General features: G+C 37.3%; 1 protein-coding gene across 4 annotated transcripts in view; it reads left to right on the top strand.

The window, feature by feature from the left end:
• Positions 1-12,436, top strand: part of LOC140464072 (E3 ubiquitin-protein ligase rnf213-alpha-like) — a 200,578-nt gene that overhangs the window by 107,815 nt on the left and 80,327 nt on the right. For all 4 annotated transcript variants that reach the window (XM_072558748.1, XM_072558746.1, XM_072558747.1 and 1 more), the window contains 7 exons: positions 4,003-4,121; positions 5,985-6,107; positions 7,298-7,353; positions 8,608-8,761; positions 9,123-9,258; positions 9,605-9,793; positions 11,385-11,515. In XM_072558748.1, coding sequence (XP_072414849.1) covers positions 4,003-4,121; positions 5,985-6,107; positions 7,298-7,353; positions 8,608-8,761; positions 9,123-9,258; positions 9,605-9,793; positions 11,385-11,515 — 908 coding nt within the window. The remainder of the gene's footprint in view (positions 1-4,002; positions 4,122-5,984; positions 6,108-7,297; positions 7,354-8,607; positions 8,762-9,122; positions 9,259-9,604; positions 9,794-11,384; positions 11,516-12,436) is intronic.

Genomic DNA, 12,436 nt, shown 5'->3' on the forward strand with positions numbered 1-12,436 from the left:
TGCAAGTGGGACAGGGCAACTGGTTCACACTCGTCAAGTCTCTGACTTATTGGTTAAAAGCCACAGCTTACAACAACTGATGAGGGGAATTAAACTGGCTTCCTTCAGGCTTAGGTGTATTTACAGCAGGGAAAAGGACAATCTTGTTTTTGGAGGTCTGATGGCTTTGACTATATTGTTCACATCCCTAAGCTGTTCAGCTACTTTGGGACAAACCTCTTGATCATTGGCAGAATGAGGGACTTTGTCCTCAAAAACTGGTCACCATACCTTGGACTAACCTATTTCTACCTGAATCCCTTTCATACACATCCTCTGCTCCAGCTCATCTGCAGCAACTTACATCCATTGCTTGAACAAGCAGTATAAACAGCACCTGCAATGAGTATGATAGCTTGTTTTGAAAAGGTGCAGCTATTGTGGAGTTCAACCTGGATAAATGCGAAGTGATTCATTTTGACTGGTTGAATTTTAATGCTGAATACGGGTTTAAAGACAGGATTCTTGGCAGAGTGGAGGAACAGCAGGGTCTTGGGGTCCACGTTCATAGACCCCTTAAAGTTGTCACCCAAGTTAATTGGGTTGTTAAGAAGGCGTATGTTGTTTTGGCTTTCATTAACATGGATACTGAGTCTAAGAACCATGACATTTTGCTGCAGCTCTATAAAACCCTGGTTAGACTGCACTTGGAATATCGTGTCCAGTTCTGGTCCCCTCATTATAGGAAGGATGTAGATCCTTGAGAGAGGGTACAGAAGAGATTTACCAGGATACTACCTGGATTGGAGGGATTGTCATATGAAGACAGGTTGAGTGAATGAGGGCTTTTAACATTGGAGAGAAGAAAGGAGACAGGTGACTTGATAGAGGTATACAAGGTAATGAGAGGCATATATAGAATAGATAGCCAAAGACGTTTCCCAGGGCAGAAATGAAGGTCATAATTTTAAGGTGATTGAAGGAAGATACAGGGGAGATGTCAGAGGTAGGTTCTTTACGCAGAGGGTGGTGGGTGCGTGCAATGCATTGCCGGTGGTGGGAGGAGAGTCAGAGACATTAGGGACATTTAAGCAACTGCTGGACAGGCACATGGACAGCAGTGAATTGAGGGGTGTGTAGGTTGGGTTGATCTTAGATTAAGATAAATGTGCCGCACAACATTGTGGGCTGAAGGGCCTGTACTGTGCTGTACTATTCTATGTTCTAATACAGAAACAGAAATTGCGAGAAAAGCTCACCAGGTCTGGAAGCATCTGTGGAAAGAAATCAAAGTTTATATTTCTGGTTGAGTCACCCTTCCTCAGAACTGATTTCTCTCCACAGATGCTGCTGACCTGTTGAGCTTTGCCAGCAATTTCTGTTTTGGTGTCTGATTTACAGCATCCACAGTTATTTCAGTTTTTATCAAGTGTGCCAAACACGTTCTTCACTACCCTGTCTACCTATGACTCCATCTTCAAGGAATTATGAACCTGCACTGCGAGGTCTCTATATTCAGTAACTCTCCCAAGACCCTACCATTAAAAGTATAAGTCCTACCTGTATTTCAATTAACTTCATGTGCCACTCTTCAACCCATGAAATCAAGGTCTCTTTATACACTGAGATAACCTTCTTTACTGTTCACAACACCAGCAATTTTGATGTCATCTGCAAATTTAGTAACCATTCCTCCTATATTCACATCCATATCATTTATATAAATGACAAAAAGCAGTAGACCCAACGTATTCTCTCCATGATTATTCTTTTGTCCTTAATGTATTTCTCAAATCTCTTTGGATTCTGCCTATGGTTAAGGAGAATGAAGAGGGCTAATATAGCTTTAATTTTGAAGAAATGTGAAGTAGTGCATTTTGATAGAAGAAACATCAAGAGACAATACAGGTTCAACTTTGAAGGGAGAACGGAAGCAGAAGGACCTTAAGGTTCACATATCTAATTCTCTGAAGATAGCCAGGCAACTTGAAACAGTTGGTCTTGGGATAATAAATAGAGGCATAGAATATAAAAGCAAGGACGTGATGCTGCACCTCTACAAATCATTTGTCAGACTACATTTGGAGTATTGTTTTCAATTTTGGGCATCTTATTTAAGGAAGGCTCAAAAGCGCAGGTGAGCGTGAAAAGGAGTTTTACTAGAATTATGTCAAAAGTGTAGGATATTAAATGTGCAGAGTTAACAAAATTAGGCTTATCCTTCTTGGAGCAGAGATTAAGAGATGAATTTATTGAGGTATTCAAAATTCTGAACAATCTTGACAGGGTCAAGAAGGATATTCTGTTTCTATTAGTTGGTATGTCAGTTAATGCAAGATCTCAGTTTCAATATTGTCAGTAAGAGAGCCAGGAGTGAGATGAGGAGAAACTTCTTTACTCAGAGAGTTGTTAGCAATTGGAATGCACTGCTTGGGAGACTGGTGGAGGTGGATTCCATTTAAGGTTTCAAATGAGAGCTGGACATGTTTGAAAGTGATGAGTTGGGAGGACTACAGGTAGGCCTGAAGAATGGGACTCCCTGGGTAGTTCTTCCAGGAACTGGTATGTACACAGTGGGTTGAAAGGGCTCCTCTGTGCTGTACAATTCTATGATTCATGTAGGCTGTCATTGTAGGGACAGGACCATAACTGAATAGAATTAACATCGAGTTCATTTGAAGAGGGTGGGCAATATATTTAAGAACTTCGGATAGAAATGCATCTTTAGAGATTGGCTTATAATTTGCAGGGACAGGGTAGTTTAAGATGGATTTTTGATGGTGGTTTTGACAGGGAGAACCAATCACAATGTCAGCTCCCACATGCCACAAAGGAAGTTGATTAGTTGGCATAGTAGGAAATGGATGGGAAGAAGTAGAGAGATAGACAAGTCCTGCTGAGCAAATGTATGAGAGGAAATGAGAGCACAAGGCTATTGTGGAAATGTCATATTGTCAGGAGGCAGTAAAAAGCCTGAAATGATCTTAAGCTGAGAGTGTGCTTATGTGAAGGAAACAACAAATACTGGCAATCACAGTGGATCAGACAGCATCCATGAAGAGAGAGCAAGCTTACGTTTCGAGTCAAGACTGTGATGATCTTCAGCAATTGTTGTTTTCAGTACAGATTCTGGCATCTGCAGTCATTTGCTTTTACAGTGCGCTAATGTGGTTGTTTTTGTTTGGAGAGAGTTTGGAACAGGTTTGGCAGAGGCAAGCAACTGTGGAATGCCTAAAATGTTAGTTGTGTTAATCTGTGTCTGTTAATTCATGACACACTGCAAAATTCAATGCTGTGTCCAAATTCATCCAAATTGAGTCAAGATTGTACTTTCACAGTAATCTTCCCCATAAAAATGGATTTAGGAATAGGAACCAGGATTTTCTTGCTAAGTGTACATCATGTAATACATTTGTCTCTCCTGGCACTGAGTGGCAGAATTTCATATTGTTGGGAATTCACTAAATATTTTGTAATTGCACCCACAATACGTCTGAGCAGATACATTCTCACTAATTTACCACTGTTTCTATTTGGAATGAGTTTTTTTGCCAAGAATACTTTGTATTGCTTTTTTTTATAATAAAGTAATTCAAGGTAACCAAGACAGATTAATTTCATTTTTCAGTCCAAAACTTTTAAAAAGAATTATTTCTTTTTTGTTATTTTTCTACAGATACGGAATTGATTAAAATATTTAACTTGGCTAATTGTATTATAACTTTTTTTTTTGCTTGTTTCAAAAATAGTAGATTCTATCTTTACATATGTTAGATTTAGTTTCCTGTAAATTTCTAAATTAATGTAGACTACAAGTGAAAAATGACTGAAAGTACTAATTAGAATGGATTGAAACAAACCTCTAACTGATGAGTAAGAACAAGGACTTAATCAATGGTATGAGGAAAGTCGGGACATGGACGTAAAAGTCAGTGCTTGCAGAAACATAAGACATTCTAATGAATTGAAGATTATTCACTGAACTAAGTTTGTACTTGTTATAACATTATGTCCTTTGGGCAGGTATTCAACTATAAATGAAATCAACAAAAGCAGGTGTGACGATTGCACAGTCTATATTTATTTCATCACTAAATTGCCAAGAATGGAAGGTGGATCAACATATGTAGGATTTCATGGAGGTAAAGAATTTCTTTCAGCTTAACTTATTTCCTTTGTACTTCACATTTGGCTTTTCAGTGAATTACCATTAATTGCCCTGTGACATATTTGTGACAGTTTCCAAGAATCTTCTTTGAAAGAATAATTCAGAATGTGTCTCAAAATGGCATGATCTTCAAGTATTCATTGAGAAACCAACAGCTAATGCGATGTTCATAGCCCACCATCCTATGCCCTTGCATACCCCAATTTGCAAAACGTAGACAACCCTGCACATAGATTTCACTGGAACAATGCAGAGTAACAGAGCTCAGTCCAAGTAAAGGAATATTACAATCCAAGCCTTGAGTTCTCAGAAACTGACAATATAAAACATAAAAGTAGCTATCAGCTGGTAAACTGCAATTCTTGTTTTTTTTTTGGAAGGAGCCATTGGCAGGAGAAGATATTCCTCTCCTTTATAGATCCCTTTTCAAAAATACAAAAGTTGCCAATAGTTGCTACGTGTATTAGCTGGGTAGACTCATTGTTTTAGTGAAAAAATAAGCAAAAGCTAGCAATTTCATATACTCCTGAACTGCTGAGTTTAAATACTCTACAAATATACAAAATAGCAAAAATTGATCATTTATCCCATTCAAACCTGCTCTACCAATAAGTGAGATCGTGATTGATTAGTTTATGTTTCAAATTTCACATTGCTGCCTACCCCAGTTACCCAAGTTATCTTTTAAGTAACAAGATTCCATCTTCCTCCACCTTGAAAACATTCAATTGATCCTACCTCCAGTGCGTTCTGGGCAAGGTTGCACAACCCTCTGAGAGAAAAAATACTCCTCACTTTTGTCCTGCCTGGTGACCCCTAAATTAAAAGTAATACCCCCTAGTTCTGTACTGATCTAGAAGTGAGAACATCCTTTCCACATCCACCTTATCAAGACCATTCAGGATCTTATATATTTCAATCTAATTGCTCCTTATTTTTCTAAACTCCAATGTCTTGTCAAATCTATCCTCACAAAATAACCCATTCATTCCAAGTATCAATCTCATAAACCTCCTGAATTGCCTTTAATTTTGTTTACATGCTTCCTTTATTAAAGAAAATAAAACTGTATACCGTATTCAGGATATGGTCTCACCATTACCCTGTAAAACCATAACATCTTTACTTCTATGTTAATTTCCTTTTATCTAATGACTAGTCACCTTGATTACATGCTGTGCCTGCTTACTTACTATTACTGAGTAATGCACTATAAGACCTAAATTCCTCTGCATTGCTAATTCCATAGTTGTTCTCTACTTTTTCAATCTTACCGCTGAAGTGAACAACAACAATTTCTCACATTCTACTTCACCTTCCAGATTTTTTGGCCACTCATTCAACCTAACTATATTTGTGTGCAACCTCATGTTGCCTTCTTCACAACATACTTTCCTATCTATCTTGATGTCATCTGTGTATTTTTGTGTTGTGCCTTTGCAACCCCCCCTCTAAGTCATGATGCAAATTGCAAAATGTAGAAGTCTCAGCATAGATCCTTACAGGACTCGACTTCACATCCTGCCCTTCAGACAAAGCCCTATTTCCTTTTTCCACCAGCTAACCAATCTTATTTCCATGCTAATATGTTAGTCCCTTTGCCTCATGTGGCATCTTATGAAATGCCTAATTCCTGCTTAATGTGCAAGCAAATGGTTGCAACATGGAAATGGTTACTGTGAAGTTATAAATATGGATATTTTGATTCAGGGTGTATATGCGCTTTATTGTGTGTATGGAACATTTAATCAAAATATGGCCAGTTTATGCGTCTGTATATTTGACATGAAAGTTTTAGTGATGTAAGGCCAAAATTACTTTTCTATCTTGTTATTAGATCCGTGGCAGTCAGTTCACATTGATGACCTAAGGAAGTCGAAAGACATGGTTGCAGATGTGACTGCTTTCAAAGGTGTTACTATTAGCCAGCTGTTTGGCAAAGATCCAGGGGAGCCTGAACGTATGTATATTTTTCACTTTCTTTTTGGATAGTGGTTGGATTGTTACATTATAATTTTTGTGAATATTTAATTGATATTTAATTTTAATTTTCAAAAATTAAGCAGATGAAGAAAAGTTTGAAAGCTGTTCCTCATGTTTGGTAGATTTAGTTCCTAGTGGCGTCTTATTTAGTAGAAAACCTATTAGAATAGATAGTAGAAAAGTAGTAAGATATTGTGAAAATTCTCACCAGGCCTTAGAATGAGAAGCTCTCCAAAATTCTCACTACAACTCAATGTAAGCCAAAAATATAAGATTTAAACTTCACGAGTACCTTTGGGGAATATGCCATAAAAATAACATTTTATATTTAGGGACATGTTGGTTATTCGATAATTTATCAAGCTCTCAGGTATATTAAAAATGTTCTATGTTGGAGTCGCTGAGTTTAACAGATTTCAATGATATAAATAATAATACCCAAACATGTATTTTTCCAGTGTAAGCCCCTGAGCCACGCTCTATCAAATGTGACCTGTGCATCTCCCTATGTAGCTTCCACCTCCTACCCTCCCTTTTTGACTGGTGAGAATCACCTTATCTGGCCCTCATCTTTTGTGTTAAGAAAATTTTAAGGAAAACACAGAATGTTTGTCTACAAATGAACATAGGAACATGTGAAACAGAAACCAAACACTAATCCATCTAGCCAATCTAAATTTTTAAGCGCTACATTTCCAAGTTACTGACCAGTTAATTACTGTTAAACATTTTAATATTTATCTTGTCTACACCTATACTTTCATCCAGCTTATTCTTATCCACTGTAATCATTTTCAATTTCTGCAGTCTTTTCTTTATAACCTGAATGCCTATTCCCAGCTGTTGATGTGACCCTTGCTATGGAGATGTGTTATCGAAAGACAAATCTCTAATATCATTGACTGGATATATATGTATATATGTCTTCAACTTTTTGGAAAGAACACTTTACAAAACAAAAGACACTGCTTATAGCAGCAACAACGTATTTGCCAGGAACCAGTTGATTGGATGAAAATGCAAAATTTGCGATATTTTCAGAGGTCACATGACCAGTTTGTGGGCTGTAGGGAAGAAAGATACTGGATTTGTGTGCACAGTCTAAGATAATGAGACTCTTAAGAAAGTAACATTAGTATACTTAACAAGCATTTCTTTGTATCATAGCCATGATTGTGGATCAGGGAGAGATGACTGAAGAGCCTGTATCTGAATCACTACTTGTAAGTGTTTTTTAATTCATTTGAAATCCTTTATCTCACATATTAAGTAGCACATGTTGCATATTTCAACAAATTCAAGGAAAATCTAAAAAGGAAAAGTAGCTTAAATATCTTGGGACACTTATACTTGGTGAGAAGGCAAATAGTGAGGATGACGCAAAGATTCTCCGCAGGGATGTAGACTGGTGAAGTGGGTGTACTAAAGCTTGTCTTTGTCTTACATAAAATAATGTGGGAAAACATGAGGGTATTCACTTTGACAGGAAGAAAATGGGAGCTGAATATTATTTAAGGAGGAAAAACTGTGGAAAGCTAAAGTACAGGGGGATTTAGGGAGTACTTCTGTATGAATCATTAAAATGCTGGCATCTAAATTCATTGCACAGTTGGGAAGGCAAATAGACTGTCAGCCTTTATTTCAAAGGGATTGAAGTATAACAATAAAATGGTCTTGCTTAAAAAGGGGTAAATGTAGTGAAATGGGTTTGAGTGGGTTGCCCTTCAGTAGGTTGGTGTGGACTTGTTGGGCCAAAAGGCCTGTTTCCACACTGTAGGGATTCTATATGTGAAAATTATACAAGGCACTAATCAGACCATACTTGAAACACTGGGAACAGTTTTGCCCCCCATACAGGAGGATCGATAATTTACTATTGGTAGCAGTCCATAATAGAAGGTTCCCTTCATCGATCACGGGTGCGGAGGGATTTTCATTGAGGAGTGGTTGAGATGGTTGGCATTGTATTCATTGGATCTTGGAAGAATAAGTAGAGATCATATTGAAACATGTGACATGCTGTAAGCCTGTTTTCCATCGTGGAGAGTCTAGGACACAGGACATAATCTCAGAATAAGGGGACTCATTTAAGACAGGGATGAGGAAGAATTTTCTTCTCCAAAGGTGGTGAATCTGTGGAATTCTTTACTGCTGAGGGCTCCTTAAGTTGGTATATTAGTTATACTGAAAGTTGAAATAGACATGTGTTTCAGTAATTAAGCGAATCATGGTTATAGTGAAAAGGCAGGAAAGTGAAGTTGAGGATTATCAAATCAGTTGTGCTCCCGTTGCATGGTGGATCGGTATGGATGGATTGAATGGCCTACTTCTGCTCCCATGTCTTTTAGTCGAATAGTGAATGGAAGTATAATTCAAGCATTACTTTTGTGAGATGATGCTTCCTCCTTGTTGCATTGTCTGTTTTGTTGTCTTTTTAGTATGTAAATATGAATAACTTGCACTGTTTCTTTGAAAAGAGTAATGAAAAGATCTTGGATACAACCTCACTGATAAGGAGTTGTGTGCAGCCTGCTGTTAGCATGCTGAAGGATCAGCACCAAAGTGCAAGTCGCAGCACGAAACGAGTAGAAATCCTACTTTCACTGTTAATGGAAGACGATGAGCTCAAAGGTTTGTTAACTGTTTTATGTGGATCAAATTGTTACGTCATTTACAAATGAACATAATGTCTGACTTCTCAGTAGAGCATATTTCATTGCAGCTATTGAGATAGTCAGGCTCAGGTTGGTATTGATCATGAACTAGCTCTAGCAATTGTGAACAGCTGTGGGATTTGAAGCTTTTTCAGTAACTGGCATTGTATATCACTGGCACCAGGCAAGCAAGACCCTATTTCAGCATTTGGATGCCCCTTTCAATTGTTCTTTTAAATGGACCATGTGAATGTGTTAATGACTGGAAGAAATGTGTACTGTACAGAGAATGATGGTTCTCAGTAAAATCGCCAAACCCCATTTTTTTTTTTATTTAGCTTCATTCCTTTCAATGATGAAACAAAGGCTACATTCACTTCTGCTGAAGAGAGATGAGGAGTCTATCAATGCAACGGAATGGATGGTGCGGGAAGCCTCAAACCTTGAAGCACTTCAGGAAGGTGGTACCTTCAGGTATCTTCTCTGTTCCTCCCTCCAAGAAGGCTTAAAAAACTGTTTTTAATGCAAAATAAATAAATTGTTGAAGTTTCACTCTAAAATATCTTTTCAAGAAAATTGAAAATTCATTGGTGGTATGCCATTGTATTTTAATCACTAATGAACAATTTATATTTGAGGTCCAAAAGGTATCAGAATAGCTAAAGGATATAGTGAAGTCTGCCTAAAAGAGATGCTTACATGAAACAAATGACTTTTCTTTTACTCCATTTAAAAAAAAAGTCTGTCTGCTGTCTTGCACTATTTGCTTTGGTTTTCCATTCAAGTTTATTCAATTTAAAAACAGTATTTTGCTTTACAGGCACACACTTTGGAAACGAGTTCAGAAAGTAGTGACACCTTTCCTGGCACAGATTATCTCTATTATTGACCGAGACTGTAATCTAAACTTGTTAATTGATGAGACTCCTGAACTTGTACGAACACTTTGGTTGGACATTTTTAGTGACTTAAATCTGCTGGATATTCCTTATAGCAGAGATATCCTCAGGTAGGTATTTTACAAAGTACAGTGATCTTCATTATAAAAAAACTTCTCATTGGTGAAGGAGCAGTTAAATCTGTTGGAGTATAACCTGGTATTGTGTAGTTTTTAACTTTGTCCACCCCAGTCCAACACTGGCACTTTCACGGTCATGACCATTATTTATTACATTCTTCTTCCCTCTTGTGGTATTGCATATTTACAGCATCTTTTTTCCTATAAGGCATTAATTCCCACTGCTGAATAATAGCTGAATTGATCATTGATTTCCTATTGTTCAATTCTTGGAGTTGAAATGTTCTCAATTTCATGGATTTGTCACTGCATCACCTCAGTAAGTGTTGAGCAAGAGCCTAGGTTCTTTACATTAGAAGGAGGAGCTGAGCCCTAATCTATTTCATAGGATCTTGTACTAAAAGGTTATGAAATTGCACTATTGGAGACCAAGGAGAAAGTTTGCTGCCTCATTTGTCAGTTCCTTCTACCCAGCTGTGTTACAGCTGCATTTTGATCACAGAGTCAAACAGTATAGAGACAGGAGAATCGGCCCACAATGTCTATTCCAACCAACAAACATCAAGCTATAATAATCCCATTTATCTGCACTTGATCCATAGCCTTCTCTGACCCAGCATTTTAAGTCTTCATAAACCTGTTCTTTTCCAGTAGCTGCAGGTTCCTGCTGTTAGAGATAGAACATTATAAAGTTAAACCTAGCGTCTTGCATGTTACTTGTGATCCCCTCATCTAAGGAAAGATATGCTGGCATTGCAGGCTATTCAGAAATTGTTCACTAGGTTGACCCTGGGTATGATGGAATTTTCTTATAAGGAGAGTTGAGTGGGTTGGTCCTGTACTCATTGAATCTTAGAAGAATGAGAGGCAACCATTGTTTTGGGAAAGTCTTAAGACTAGAGGGTATAGTCTCAGTATAGGCAGTCACTGTGTTAAAACAGAGATAAGGAGGAATTTCTTCTTTGATAGGAGTGAATCTGTGGAATTCTTTACTGCAGAGGCTGTCAAGTCTGTCTTATTCAGAATATTCAAAACTGAAATAGAATTTTAACTGATGGAAAACAAGGATTATTGGGAAAAGGCATGGAAGTAAAGTTAAGGATTATCAGATCATCAATCATGCTCTCATTGAATGGTGGAGCAGGTTTTAAGGGCTGAATGGCCTGCTTCTGCTTCTATGTGTTAACTTCTTACATGATGTCCAGAACAGATTGGATCTGGCAAAGACTCTGAAATACATTGGAAGCCTCTCCCTTCTTGGCCATAAGTGTTGACCTATTCCTGAGCCTGTGTCAGAGATAATAAACAGATTGGGTTTTAGCCTCAATTTGATACTCGAAGCAAACTGCATGATTGTATTTGCTATACATAAAAAATAAAAAAGACTAAACATGGAGGAGATTATCGTTCTGTGTTAACACCATCACTGCAGACTTCCAAAGTAGTATTTTTGTTTTGTACCTACCCCCATCTCAACCCTTCCCACATACATTCTGCCTAAAGGTTGAAAAGTTGAATCATGTTTTAAAATCGTTAACAATCTCTGTATTTTTTTTTAAACTGCTTATTATTCATTTGGCAGTTTACAATCTGAGATTGTTGTCCACAACTACATGAAGATGGATGTACTGCCAATTAGTAACATGTTACCTTTCAGTTGGAGAATAAAAGACTTTTTGGATGAATTATGGATTCGGGCCCAGTATATGGAAGGTATTTGATGATTACTGTGACCACATAGTTAAATCACTATAGCAATGCTGTGATCTAACGAAAATAGATAACTGAAAGGCAGCTCAAATAAAGCCTTCAGATTTTCTGACAGAAATGAAGTATAAGATAATGAGAGAATATTTTAAACTTTATGTGAAGTCATGACATATTGAAATCTTCCGCCATTATAAATGCCTCCTTCAGCTATTGGGCAAAACAGACTCAAACCTATGATGCTGTATAATCACAGTTCAGGCAGAATGTGAACTTAGTCCATAGTTATTGACCCAGATCCTGATATTTCCAGCTTCCTCAAGTTATGCCTTATTCTAGCAACACACTTGAGAATTGAATAAGCAACAAAGGAAACACAGATGTTAAAACACACATCTTCCTGCAATTTCAGTGTGCCTTGGTTTGGAGCTGCGGTGCGTTATGACCAAAATGGGAGGAGTTCATGGCCTATCTCTCGACCCACTATTCCACGGGTCACAACATAAATTTGATTGTTTTATCCAATACCTATTACAACCAGTTGTATGCTTTCCGGACACAAGATAAGAAGAAAAAAATCCATTAATCGAATTTCTTTAATAAACAAAAATACTGATTTAATGTAAAATAATTCTTCAATGACCCCTTTAAAAAGAAAACGCTGATATATCCACAGAAATAAATCAATTTTTTCATGAACTTTCAAAACTCTAGACATCAAAATATTAAACATGCAGTTTTTATATCAAATTCTGGAGCGTTCTGAAGAAGTGTCATATTGGACTTGAAACTCTGTTTCTCTTTTCACATTTGTTATCTGACCCAATGAGTTTCTGCAGCATTTTTAGTTTTGTTCCACACTTATAGCACCTGCAGTATTTTGCTCTTATTTGATGTTCTTCTTTAGTCCTATTTGTTTTTTGAATC

This window comes from Chiloscyllium punctatum, chromosome 39 (genome assembly GCF_047496795.1).
Source record: "Chiloscyllium punctatum isolate Juve2018m chromosome 39, sChiPun1.3, whole genome shotgun sequence".
NCBI lineage: Eukaryota > Metazoa > Chordata > Chondrichthyes > Orectolobiformes > Hemiscylliidae > Chiloscyllium > Chiloscyllium punctatum.